This window comes from Furipterus horrens, unplaced genomic scaffold (genome assembly GCF_987537825.1).
Source record: "Furipterus horrens unplaced genomic scaffold, mFurHor1.1.pri manual_scaffold_17, whole genome shotgun sequence".
NCBI classification, from domain to species: Eukaryota; Metazoa; Chordata; class Mammalia; order Chiroptera; family Furipteridae; genus Furipterus; species Furipterus horrens.
In genome coordinates this window covers 51,538,174-51,551,711 of record NW_028327187.1, presented here as the reverse complement: position 1 = coordinate 51,551,711, position 13,538 = coordinate 51,538,174, and the positions used below count along the sequence as shown (strand labels likewise).

The following is a 13,538-nucleotide window of genomic DNA, read 5'->3' as shown; positions in this document are numbered from 1 at the left end:
TTAACGGAAATATTCATTGAGCAAAATTGGTTATATATGAATTGTCTCTGATCCCAAAGAAATTTTCAGTGTAGTTGAAGAGTGAAGATGTGCATATGTAAAACCTTTATAGACACGATAAAATAAGAATCTACACTAGATTCTTACAGTAAGCTCTCTTTGTCCTGGAAGGTTTCATGGAGGAAATATGATTTTAGATGTCCACTAAAGAATGATAGATTTCTTTATGTTAAGATGAAATTAACCTTTTACAGTAGACCCTACTTAGATTCTAAAAAATTATTTTTTTGTAGCATACTAGAAATGATGATCACAGGTTCTGAAATCAGACTGTTTAGATCCAAACCCAGATTCCACCACTTACCAGCTGAATCACTGTAAAATGGGGATAAAAACAGTATCTTTCTTATAGTTTTGTTAAAGATTAATTGCAATAATGCATTTATATAATATATCAGAGGAATAGCAAGAGTTCTGAAATCTGACAGACCTAAGTAAAAATTCCAATACTTCCACTTACTAGTGACCTTAAGCACCTGAGCTCTCTAAGATTCAGTTTTCTTATTTATAAGTGGAGATAATAAAGCCTAATTCAAAGGGCTGTTGAGATGATTAAATGAAGCAATTTATGTAAAGCACTCAGCAGACTATCTGACACATAGTAAAATCTCTATAATGTTATGTTGTTGTATAATCTTAGAAATGGAGAGACTTCAGTTTTATATTTTTATTTATATTTTAGGGTGAACCTGGTCTGCCTGGATACCCAGGGAACCCCGGAATCAAAGGTTCTGTGGGAGATATTGGTTTGCCTGGATTACCAGGGACCCCTGGAGCAAAAGGACAACCAGGTCTTTTTGGATTCCCTGGTAATATTCTTTTCTAAAATGCTTTTTTCTCTCCTTCCTTATTTACTCTGGTCCATATCACAGAGCATAGTCTTATTTGGCAGACTTCTATTCTATTTCTCAATCAGATACTGACTAGCAACATAATCTTGAACTAGCTCTTTAACTTTTCTTTACCCAAATCTCTATCTGTATAAAATGAGAATGAGTATTACCAACTCCGCAGGAGAATATCCTGTGGACAGAGAGAATATTTGGTGGAACATTTTCAATCTTTGATGGCTAGCCACAATTCAATTAAGAAGCCTTACTATTTTAATAGGTGATAGTTTACATTGCCAAGCCCCAGCCTGCTGCTGGTTCTCTTAGAATGTGGTACTCAGGCACACAGTGGGTGCCTGTTGGTAGAACGAACAATTGTCCAGTTCATTCAAGTGACAAGGCTGTGTCATGCAAACAAAGGGACTTAGTACTATAAACAAGAAGGTGGCCTGAACTATTAAGATTCTCATAATCCCTTCTCTGTTTATGCTTATTTTGGATTAAACAGTGGCATGGATGGAGTGGGCCTTTGGTTATCTTTTTCTTAACATTTTTATTGAAATATAACAAATACAGTAAAGTATACAAGACTATAGATGAATTTTTACCCATTTATATATCCATGTACCCACCATATATATTAAGATATAAAATAGTTCCTTCACACCATAAAGCTTACCCATTCTTCTTCAGAGTGAACCCACACCCCCAGGTAACCACTACTATGACTTCTATTACTATCAATTAATTTTCCCTGTTTTTGAAATTCATATAAATGGAATCATGCAATATATATCCTTGTGTCTGTCTTCTTTCACTCATCATTATGTACGATTCATTTATCTCGTTGCATGTTTCAGTAGTTTATTTGTTTTTATCAATGCCCTGTAATATTCTATTGAAGAATAAACCATAATCAATTACCCATTCTCCTATTGATGGACTTTTGGGTTGTTTCCAGTTTAAGATTTGAAGGTGTTCAGAACATGTCTCCCCAAGATGTGCTACTTAAGATTATGGCTTATTTTGATCTAAAGGCATTTGAGATTTTACAGGCTCAAGAGAAACTTTTACTTCTATCTTAAGGAATTTAAGTTAGGGACTTTGCCCATAATTAGAATTATTACCAGAAATAACTTTTTATGACCTATCTACAAGGCAGCAAAACATCTAATTACTAAGCATCTGCTCTTATTATCATTCTGCAAATTAATGCCTTCCCTTCTAAAGCCTCAGGTTCCTTAGCTCAGGATTCCATATATACCTCATTTTACCATTCTGTCTCTGAACCTCTCATGTATGTGCGGTTCCCATACATATGATTATTTTCTCTTTAATCTGCCTCATTTTGAAACAGATTATTAGGCCAGTTGAAAGAAGATAGAAGGGTAGAGAAAAACTCTTCCTTTCCCACAAACTATTAAGTAAAATGATGCTATTAACATTCTTTGATACGTCTTTTGGTAGATATATGTACTCATTTCTCTTAGACAAAAATTTAGTAGTGTAGTTACTGTGTACATTTAAATTTAGTAGGTGGTGTCAGTTTTCCACAGTGGTTTTATAAATTACAGCCCCACTTACAATGTGTGAAATGTCTACAGATGGCTCCTATTTTTTTGCCATGATCGTAAAGTGATTATTATTTTTCGTTGTGAAATATCCAGTTGGCCATAACCTTTTCTGACTTGGTGTTGTCAGTATTTTTAATTTTAGGTATTCTGGAGAGGATATAGAGATATTTCACTGGAGTTTTTTTATAAAGTAGATATCAGAGATTTAATATAATTTTTAATATAAATCAAGTTAAATGTTGAACATCTTTTCATATACTTATTGTGCATTTATATAGCATATTTTTGAAGTGCCTGTCCCAGGTGCTTTTGATCATATTTTATTTGGTTTTTTGCCTTTTATTTTATTGATTCAGAGCAAGTTATTTACATATTTTGTTTATGAGTCCTATGTCAGTTACGCATATTACAAATATGTTCTTGCTGTCTCAGATTTGCCTTTTGCTCTCTTAATGCTGTTATGTGATAAACAAATGTTAATTTTAATAAAGCCCAATTCATCAATTTACTTTTACAGTTAGTGCTTTTTGTGTCCTATTCAAGAACTGTTACCTACTCAAGTTTATGGAAATAGTCTTGCAATATTTTTACAAAATTTAATATTTAAACTTTTATATTTAGGTTTATGGTCTACCTCAAAAATATTTTTTGGTGTGAAGTAAGGTTTATTTTTTTCTATACAGATATCCAATTGCACCATACTTTTTTTTCTTCTAAAGAACCTGAGCTCTTCTGTTCCTTTTCTCATCAAAAGACACCATTAAGAATAGGACAAGGAGCAGAATAACAGTCAATAGGGGGGAGGGAAGATGGAGAGAAGGGGGATAAGTAAGGGAAGGGTTTAGTCAAGGAACATGTATAAATGACTCATGGTCATGAACAATGGGGAGGGATATGATTGTGGAAGAAGGGGTGGGCTGGGTGGGGGGGAGCAATGGGGGAAAAATGGGAAAACTATAATTGAAAAACCAAAAAATATAATTTAATTAAAAAAAAGAAAATAAATAGGGAAGACACAGAGTAGGAGAAATACTTCAAAAACTCAATAATAATAAAATATATAGTTCAATATTTTTAAATGGGGAAAGCTCTGAGCAGATATTTTATAAAGGAATATATACAGATGGTCACTAAGCATGTGAAAAGTTGATCAATATCATTAGCCATTAGAGAAATACAAATTAAAATCACAATGAATTAGCACTACATTTCTACCAGGATGGCTATTATTAAAACAACTGATATCACCATGTGTTTTATAAAGATCTGGAGCAACTGGAATTCCCAAACATTGTGAACTTAAAAAGGTTTGACAGATAAATATATGATATATACATAAACACACACCTACTCTCTGACTCAGTTGTTCCACTCCTGTATAGGTATTTACCCAAGATAAATAATGACATATGCCCACAAAAATACTAATACAGAAATATCCATAGCAGCATTATTTGCAATAGCCAAAAACTAGAAGTAGACCAAGGTTCCATAAATAGAATAGGTAGCTATTATAGAATATCTAAAATGTGACCAAATTTCAAATAGATGAATGGATTAAAAATTTTGATATATCTATACAATGGAATATTGCCAGTTCTACTTGTATTATATGGTGGTAATTACTTTTATTATAAATATATAATAATTACAGCCTCTAGATAAATAAGTTTAAAATTCTTAAAATACCAACAAACACCAGCATCTTTTTGTGTTTCTTTTCTACACTGTTTCTATGCTAACACTATAAGCTGTAAATTTGAGTTGTAGCTCTCAAAGTGATACAGTTTTTCTTTTCTGATTAAACGGAACTCTTTGCTCTAGGAACCCCAGGCCTTCCTGGACCAAAAGGTATTACTGGTCCTCCTGGGAACCCTGGACTTCCAGGAGAACCTGGTCCTGTGGGTAAGCATGAAAAGGGTTTGCTCTTCTGTAAAACCAAGCCTCATGTTCATTTTGGGAAAGTCAGATTATTTCAGGGAGCTATGAACATTTTCAAGACAAGAAAACAGTGATCATTCACTTCCCACTGCTTGTTACGTAAAAAGTGAACAGCTCAATAAAAGTTAAATGGAATCATTGTGTGGGACCTTCTTTTTCAGGCTCACTTTTTCCAGGGAAAGTTATTTCAAGTATCCTATAATAGACAGAAAGCCTGATTTTAATTTTTTTTAGAATGGCAAGGAGTACCACTTTCATTTGTTTACTGAATTATAAAGCAGATTACTTCCTTTGACCCTATATGAGGCCTATAAGGAACTCCACTCCCATACCTTACTTTCTTGGATAGTCTAAAGCTGTATTAAAATAAGAAGCTGAAACATTTTGGATAATGAGTGAATGATAGACTGTTCCTCATTCACATTACCTTTTATCTCTTTTATGTTTCTTTTTCATAATATTTCATAATTTAAAGGAGTTTTTCAGAGGCACTTTTTGTCTTTTGGATAGAACTATTTGAATCTAGTATGGAAAGACTGGAGGATGTGAAAGGAAAACGGAATTGGAAAAATAGATGTAACCTTTCTAATCTGTAATTTAGGTGGTGGAGGTCGTCCTGGGCCACCAGGGCCCACAGGTGAAAAAGGCAAATCAGGTCAAGATGGTATTCCTGGACCAGCTGGACAGAAGGGTGAACCAGGTACTGTATTTTTTATTGTTTTTAATTTTCTAATTTACCCCTTGTTTACTTAAACTTTTACCCTTTTTTACCCACAATGAAATTTTATCTTCTTTCTTACCTGCTAAGCTGCCACACCCTTTACCATACTAATTGAATTCCACTGTATACTGAGAACATATCCTCACATTTATCACTCAACTTGCCTCCCTTTTATGAAAAACTCCATATCCTTTCTTGCCCAGTTCATGTCAATAAGCTGTTCAACTTTTTTGAAGTTCTCTAGATGACTTTCTTTCATTATTCAATCTATATTACATTTATATATATTTATATGATATAAGTACATAAAGATATATTTAGTATTCATCACAAATAGAATAATCTGTATATAGTTTTCTTATGTTAGAATTGTAGTTTCATGTTAGAAATAAATCTTCTACATGTTTCATATTATATACATTGTAACACTTAATAAAAACCTAAATAATTGGAAGATAATCTGCCCTGTTTGAGTTATTATTATCATCTATTTGAGAGTTTTGGTTTATTATTTTGACAGGTCAACCAGGCTTTGGAATCCCAGGACCCCCTGGACTCCCAGGACTTTCTGGTAAACTTTAATAAAATATGCTAAATAAGTTCATAAATGGAGAATATCCTTTGGTACAATAATTTTGTTGTTATAAAATGTACATAAACCCCAGAAAACTCAAAGCTAGCATTACATCTTAAAGTAGTTCTTAATTAGCAATTTAATATGAGGAGTTGAGGAAATTTTACATACAGCTATCTATTTATTAACTTTATAAATAGATGCCGAGGAAAAATTTAAAAAGGAAACAAACATTTAGGAAGAGGTAGATTTCACTAAATATTTAAAACTCTTTCTGCCAGCAAAGAAAACATTTTTATCCCCATAGAAACAAAACCAACATAACAGAAGGAAACTATAAAAATACATACTATTAATAAAAGTGTCTCTTCAAAACTACATGGTAATATACATTTTGTATTTTGTATGGGTATGTGCACACACATGTCGAACTTCACTCACATGTTCTTATTCTCATTGTAAGAACCAAATAGTTGAATGATATAATGTGTGTACAGCTATGAATATTTATGTTCTCAAATAACCATTTTATATTTTATGGAGGCTTTTTTCAAACCACATCCATATCTCCTAGGAGTTCCCATAACCTTCCTGTGATCCCTACATAAAAATTATTACTTTAATGTGTCATTGGTATGTCATTCTCAAGTATGTTGGTGGTGTAAAAAATTGAGAACAGTTTGTCTCGATTGTGGTTTTAAATTTTGGATAGAATAGTCTTTGAGGACACAGAGATGCCATTAAAGATCTTTATCTTCCATTAGCCTCAAAATTATTCTCAAAAACATTTGTTTCATGCCCTGACTGGTGTGACTCAATTGGTTGGAGTATTGTCCTATAAACCAAAATGTTGTGGGTGTAATTCCTGATCAGAGCACATAACTAGGTTGAGTGTCCGATCCCCAGTCAAGCAACCAATATGTTTCTCTCTCACATCGATGTTTCTCTCCCCCCCTTATTCTCTCTCTAAAATCAATAAGCGTATCAGGTGAGGGTAACAACAACAACAGCAACAAAGCATTTGTTTTAGGCATTTCTTCCAGCAATCTCTAACCTTGCAGATACTTTATACTTTTCTATTCTTTATCTCTTTTTTTCTTTACAACTACTGGTCATGTGATCATTGCTCTGTGTCCTTATATGAAGGCTACCTTTCAGTATACAAGCTATTATTGTTTATATATTTCTGTGTATACTCTAGTAAATGCTTCTGATAACAGATAAATATATTTAATTGGAAGAATGGGTTTTTGGGTGGAAGTGTTGGGTATTTAGTGAGGGATAGAAATGACCCTATTATATTCCATTACTTGTTCTAAGAAGTGTAAATAGCTTTAGCCTTGTAGGCAAGCCTAACACTCAGCATCATTTAATGTGTTCTCTAATATCATTTTGCATTCATAGGTCAAAAGGGTGATGGAGGATTATCTGGCATTCCAGGAAACCCTGGCCTTCCAGGTCCAAAGGGTGAACCAGGCTTTCATGGTTTTCCTGGTGTTCAGGGTCCTCCTGGCCCTCCTGGTTCTCCAGGTCCAGCTCTAGAAGGCCCTAAAGGCAACCCTGGGCCCCAAGGTGCTCCTGGGAGACCAGGTATGTACATGAGTAGTAGGGGAATGGTCTATTTATTAGTCCTTTTATTTCATTTTGCTGGCAGGTTATTCAGTCTTTAGGACTTTAAAATCTATAATTGAAGAACTTCTTACAAGTAAATAGCTTGGTTTATACTTTGCTTCATCGATTTCCATGGCATCTAATAATTCTTTCCAGTAATGCTTTTCATCACTTTCTTAAAGTTGAACTAAAACAAATCAACATAGAATAAAAAGGAAATAGTGGATTTATTAGTCCTTCTGTTAAATGTAAAGCTATACTGATAACCTGGCAGCAAAATGCCATCTGCATTTTTTGTAAGCTTCTCAGCACGTCATCACAGAAATCATTTTAGTGATCACCCACTAGATGCTTGTGGTTCACACCAAAATGTTGCTATGGTCCTGTCATATGATCAACAAATAACAAAGCACAATAAAAAATTTTACCTTCTCTAGGAACTTACTAGGCAACCAAATTTATCTTCAACATCACAGCATGATTAAATTGAACAGTGATCTCTTCATACCAGCTTCATTCCTGTACTTAATTTGTCTTGTGTTAACTGCTCTAGTAATTTCAATTTTGCATTCAATGTTTACTTTTCATTTTGTGTCTGTGCTGTGTCATTTCATTTTACTAAATTTGGAGATGCTCATTTTCATCCTGAATTAATGTTGCTGAGCCCAATCACTGGTGATAGATTATTAACAGATTTTTGAGACTTGATGTTCAGTATTTATATTTATGGTAATTAAAAATTTGGCTTTTGTTGATTTAAAAAATAAGAAAAATCTAAAAAACAAAAGTCTTTTTTTTTCCATTTGAAAGTCTTGACTCATTTTAGCTATATTTAAAACCGAAAATTTTCATTTAAGTTACCATAAACTCTGAAGTGATCGGAGTTAAATTTAATAAAATATACTTTAAAAACATAAATTTGATAGGATCACATACTTTGTTCCAAGAATCACTTCCTTGTTTCTCTTTTATCCTAGTTTTATTGAAATATAATTGACATACAACATTGTGTAAGTTTAATATGTAAAATGTAATAATTTTATATATACATGTAACTGAAAATAAGTACCATAGTAGTTATTTCATGCATCTATCACTTCACACACACACACAAATTGTAACTACGTGAGGATCATTTTCAAAACCAGATTTTATCTGATCTGACTTGGATGGTTACAGAGGGTGTTATTTAAAGTTTTACTTTAGTATACTCTTGAAGAAAACCAGTGAAACTCTCATCAGCCATGTTAACTCTCTTGCATGTAATGTAAAGAGTTAACACAAACATCTTGATTGGTTATGCATGCAATAATTCAAATAGACCAAACTATTATCATGTTTTATATTCTAATCAGCACTGTGGTTATTGTTCTTACCAGTAATGAAGCTCACTGCTGAACATTGTTTTGAAATTTGTCAACATAAAGACATTAGTCACAAAAGTGCTTTTAAAAAGTACTGTTTCTAAAGAAATAATAACAGTAGTCAGACTAAAGACACATACTTCATAAGTACTTGTGACTTTTTGATTTGTTCATAAACTACAAACTAAAACTGAGTTTTAAACCCAGTTGCTCTCAGAATTGATTGTTTTTGTCTCAATTTATAATAATGATTATTTTAAATTATTTGGGGCCTTTCAAAATACGTCACATGTCCTATTTTATTTTAGTGATGATAATTGGTTTATATACAGATGCATGAAAGTGAACTTTCAGTGTATTCATTTATTGAATTTAAGTTTGACTTGAGAGAAGTTAGTGTAATACTTTAGTTACTTGATATTTCAAACAATTTTGATATTTTTACTTTTTGTTAATGATGATATTGGGCCTTGATGAACTTTGATCCCTATCCAGGGCCTACAGGTCAGCTCCTTAATTCTGTAGTAACTGCATGCATTTTGAGACATATATATACACACACATACATGTACATGTATATATAATTAGACATATAACTATATATGTATGTGTGTATATGTATACATATATATCTGTACCTAATGTTTTCAAGTGTTTGAATATATTTTAAGAGCATATATGACAGTTCAGTTCTTACATGTTGATCTATCTCTGAAAGTTGTCAGGAACCTGTAGTGTCCAGTGTTTATGTCTATTGGCAGAACTCAAAATTACTTAATTAAATGACTAATTCAATTTTAAAATGCATATATTTGTGTCATTTTAGTTAAAAATTTATAGTACCAAAAGTGTATTTTATAATATTTTACCTTTATAGTAGACATATTTCTAATTTTTTCCTTATATTTGTTAATGTAAATAAAATTGAACTATCCTTCAAAAATATATTTAAAAAAATATGTATAACAAATCCAGCAAATATGCAATTGTTGACTTACCATATCTCTTGACATTTTTCAAATTATCCCATCTTCATATTTTGGGTTGTCACACAGTTCTAAATTCTACTTTTATGAACATGGACTAATAGGCACAGAGTAAAAAGTAAACCAGTGAAACCTGCACAGAGAAGAAGCCTCTTAATCTTATTTTCATCATACACATATATATAGTACACAGTAAAACACAGTTGCCAAGAGCTGCCCAGTGGGCAAATGCTGATTCATAGTGAAAGATGTTCACCTTTTCAGGAGTAAAAGGCACTACAAGTACCTGAATGTAGTCATTATTATTCAAGATAAACACCCCTTTTTAAATTTCTAAGGAGGAACTAAAAGGGGAAAAAGCATCCTCTTGAGCTCTGGCTATTGAGGATGGCAGGAAATTCTGACATCTTATGAATTTAAAATTCATAATTTTTAAAGATTCTTTTTAGAAAGCCATCTATCTCTATCTGAATTGATTATCTAGTTTCTTACTCTCCCCCAAAAAAACCCACATTACTTTATAGAACCGTAGAATATCCTATCCTGAAGGAACCTAACTTTTGCATTTGTCAAAGAGATATTAGTCAGCAGACACTTGTTAAAAATGGGAAGACAGATTTTATTCTACTGCAGAAGGGGAGAGAAACAGAGCTTAACTCCAAATACTACAAGGACAAGTGAGAATTTATAGTCAACTAGCAGATTGAGTTAATCATTGAATGAAAAATTACTGAGGGGAGACATTAAGGGTAAGCAGATTCTTGATAAACCGGCCTAATAGAATTTCTGCTAAAAGCAGACAAAGGACTTTGATACTAAGGATGGGGAAGAGGAACTTGATTAGGTATCAAGGGCTGGGGACCCTCCCTAAACTGACAAAGCAAGATTCTTGCTAAAACTGGACTCAGCAGACCAAGGACAGGGCCCAAGGATGAGGTCTTGTTGAGAAGAGGGCTCAGAGGAGTTTAGTCAAGGAAAAATTCTTTGTTACATATGAGAAAACAGAGGTCCAAAGAGGTTAAGAAATTTGCTTAAGTTCATAGCTGGCAATCTTAGGGCTGACTTAGGGTTCCCTAGTGTTCAGATAAGTGTCTATTCTACTAGTAACATGTATTATCTTTCCACAAAGGCTGTTGTATGGCATGATGCTTATAATCTGGCCTCTTATTCTAGTTACAAATATAAGTGATGGAGCAAAGCTGCTCTACCATCTTAAGAGATTCTTTGCCGTTAGCAGAGTGGGCTCTGCCTCCACTTTCTTATTTTCTTTTACCTCAAGATCCCCATCAACACCTACTAACTACTTCCTGTGTTTTTCCTAAGTGGATATTATAAAAATATTAAGACAGGTGCATATTATTTAACTATCACCAAAATAACGAAACGACTAGGGTATACTTTGAAGTAATTTTGAGTCCTCCCCTCTCTGACTTACATAAAAGTCTGCTGCCTTGATCACTTTCAGACTTTACTGTCAACTAGAAGACTGCTTTCTTGTAAAGAACTAAAAGAAAAAGGAAAGTACCCTCATTATTTTAAAGCTGATTCAACAACTTATTTACCAGATGTACTCTAAAAAATACAGTTATTATAACGTGGTATTTCCAGTGTTCTCATTGCAGCAATTGGATAATGCAACCTTAAATAGGGGCTGGATTTAAAATTTACCAATTAATTCATCAACTTATCTTTACTTATTATGACTTATTAAAACACTTCAGGGTTTTTTTGTTTTGTTTTGTTTTTCAGTTAAAATTTGTTAAGTCATTGAAAAATAATGGATTGAGAGCCTCGTGTAGAAAATTGATTTGGCATATAACTCATTAAAAATGTTACTTTTTAGATATTAAAATCTTAGAAGTTTTGCTATGATATGATCTGAAGTTTTCCTTGGTACTTACTCAGAACAAAATATATTTCATTGATATATTTTTCTAAGATTTTTTATTAATGGTTTTTCTATACCAAACACATGTATAAAATGTCTTTATCGTATTCTAATTTATTTAACTAAGTATGTGATCAGACTCTTCTCAAAGTGTTGTCTTGAGTCAGTTTGCTCTATGTGGTATAGAAACCATTTAAACAATCAAAAGCCAGTTTCTAGCCTTCTGAATTTCAAATTATAAAATGCTTTAAAATTTTTATTTCTAGGCAGTAATGGTAATATTTTTACATATATGACATGCCACCATTTATATCATATAATGTACTTTTTTTTTTTAATTTTTTTTATTTTGGTTTTTCAATTACAGTTGTCCCCTTTTCCCCCAATTTCTCTCCCCCACCCAACCCACCCCCTCTCCCACAATCATATCCCTCCCCGTTGTCCATGTCCATGAGTCTTTCATACAGGCTCTTTAATTAAACCCTTCCCTTACTTATCCCCCTTCTCTCCCTCTCCCCTCCCCCCTATTGACTGCTATTCTGCTCTTTGTTCTATTTAGTTCCTTTGTTTGTGTTGTTCTTTAGTTTCCTGTATTAGGTGATATCATATGGTATTTTTCTTTCTTTGCCTGGCTTATTTCACTAAGCATAATTCTCTCTAGTTCCATCCATGTTGTTGCAAATGGCAGGAGTTCCTTCTTTCTTTCTGCTACATAGTATTCCATTGTGTAAATGTACCACAGTTTTTTGATCCACTCATCTACAGATGGGCACTTAGGTTGTTTCCAGCACTTAGCTATTGTAAACAGTGCTGCAATGAACATAGGGGTGCATAAGTTCTTTTGAATTGGGGTTTCAAGATTCTTCGGGTATAATCCAAGTAGTGGAGTCATTGGTTCAAAAGGCAGTTCCATTTTTAATCTTTTGAGGTAATTCCATACTGTTCTCCATAGTGGCTGCACCAGTCTGCATTCCCACCAACAGTGCAGTAGGGTTCCCGTTTCTCCACATCCTCGCCAGCACTTGTTGCTTGTTGATTTGTTGATGATGGCCATTCTGACTGGTGTAAAATGGTATCTCATTGTGGTTTTTATTTGCATCTCCCTGATGGCTAATGATGTTGAGCATTTTTTCATGTGTCTATGGACCTTCTGTATGTCCTCTTCAGAGAAGTGTTTGTTCAGGTCCCTTGCCCATTTTTTAATTGGGTTGTTTGTTTTCTTGGTGTTGAGTCGTATCAGCTCTTTATATATTTTGGAAATCAGTCCCCTGTCTGTGATGTCATTGGCAAATATGTTTTCCCATATGGTTGGTTTCCTTTTCATCTTGCTGATGTTTTCTTTTGCTGAGCAGAAACTCTTCAGTTTGATGTAATCCCATTTATTTATTTTTTCCTTTATTTCTCTTGCTTTAGGAGATGTATCCGTGAAGAGATTGTTACGTGAGATATCTGATATTTTCTTGCCTATGTTTTCCTCTAGGACTTTTATGGTGTCACGGCTTACATTTAAGTCTTTGATCCATCTTGAGTTTATTCTCGTGTGTGGTGTAAGTTGGTGGTCTAGTTTCATTTTTTTGCAGGTCCCTATCCAGTTCTCCCAGCACCATTTGTTAAAGAGGCTCTTCTCACTCCATTTTATGTTCCTTCCTCCTTTATCAAAGATTAGTTGACCATAGAGGCCTGGGTTTATTTCTGGACTCTCTATTCTGTTCCACTGATCTATATGTCTGTTCTTATGCCAGTACCAGACTGTTTTGATTACAGTGGCTTTGTAGTATTGTTTGATATCTGGTGTTGTGATTCCTCCTGCTGTGTTCTTCTGTCTCAAGATTGCTTTTGCTATTCGGGGTCTTTTTTGGTTCCATATGAATTTATGGAGTATTTTTTCTAGGTCTGTGAAATATGTCATTGGTATTTTAATAGGGATTGCATTGAATTTGTAAATTGCTTTGGGTAGTATGGCCATTTTGATGATGTTGATTCTTCCCA

The 13,538-nt window shown here is 33.5% G+C and overlaps 1 protein-coding gene across 1 annotated transcript in view; it reads left to right on the top strand.

The window, feature by feature from the left end:
* The window catches only part of COL4A5 (collagen type IV alpha 5 chain), a 375,000-nt gene that overhangs the window by 327,242 nt on the left and 34,220 nt on the right, over positions 1-13,538 (top strand). Inside the window, exons 37-41 of the mRNA XM_090265360.1 lie at positions 743-869; positions 4,289-4,369; positions 5,007-5,105; positions 5,647-5,697; positions 7,105-7,290. Coding sequence (XP_090121486.1) covers positions 743-869; positions 4,289-4,369; positions 5,007-5,105; positions 5,647-5,697; positions 7,105-7,290 — 544 coding nt within the window. The remainder of the gene's footprint in view (positions 1-742; positions 870-4,288; positions 4,370-5,006; positions 5,106-5,646; positions 5,698-7,104; positions 7,291-13,538) is intronic.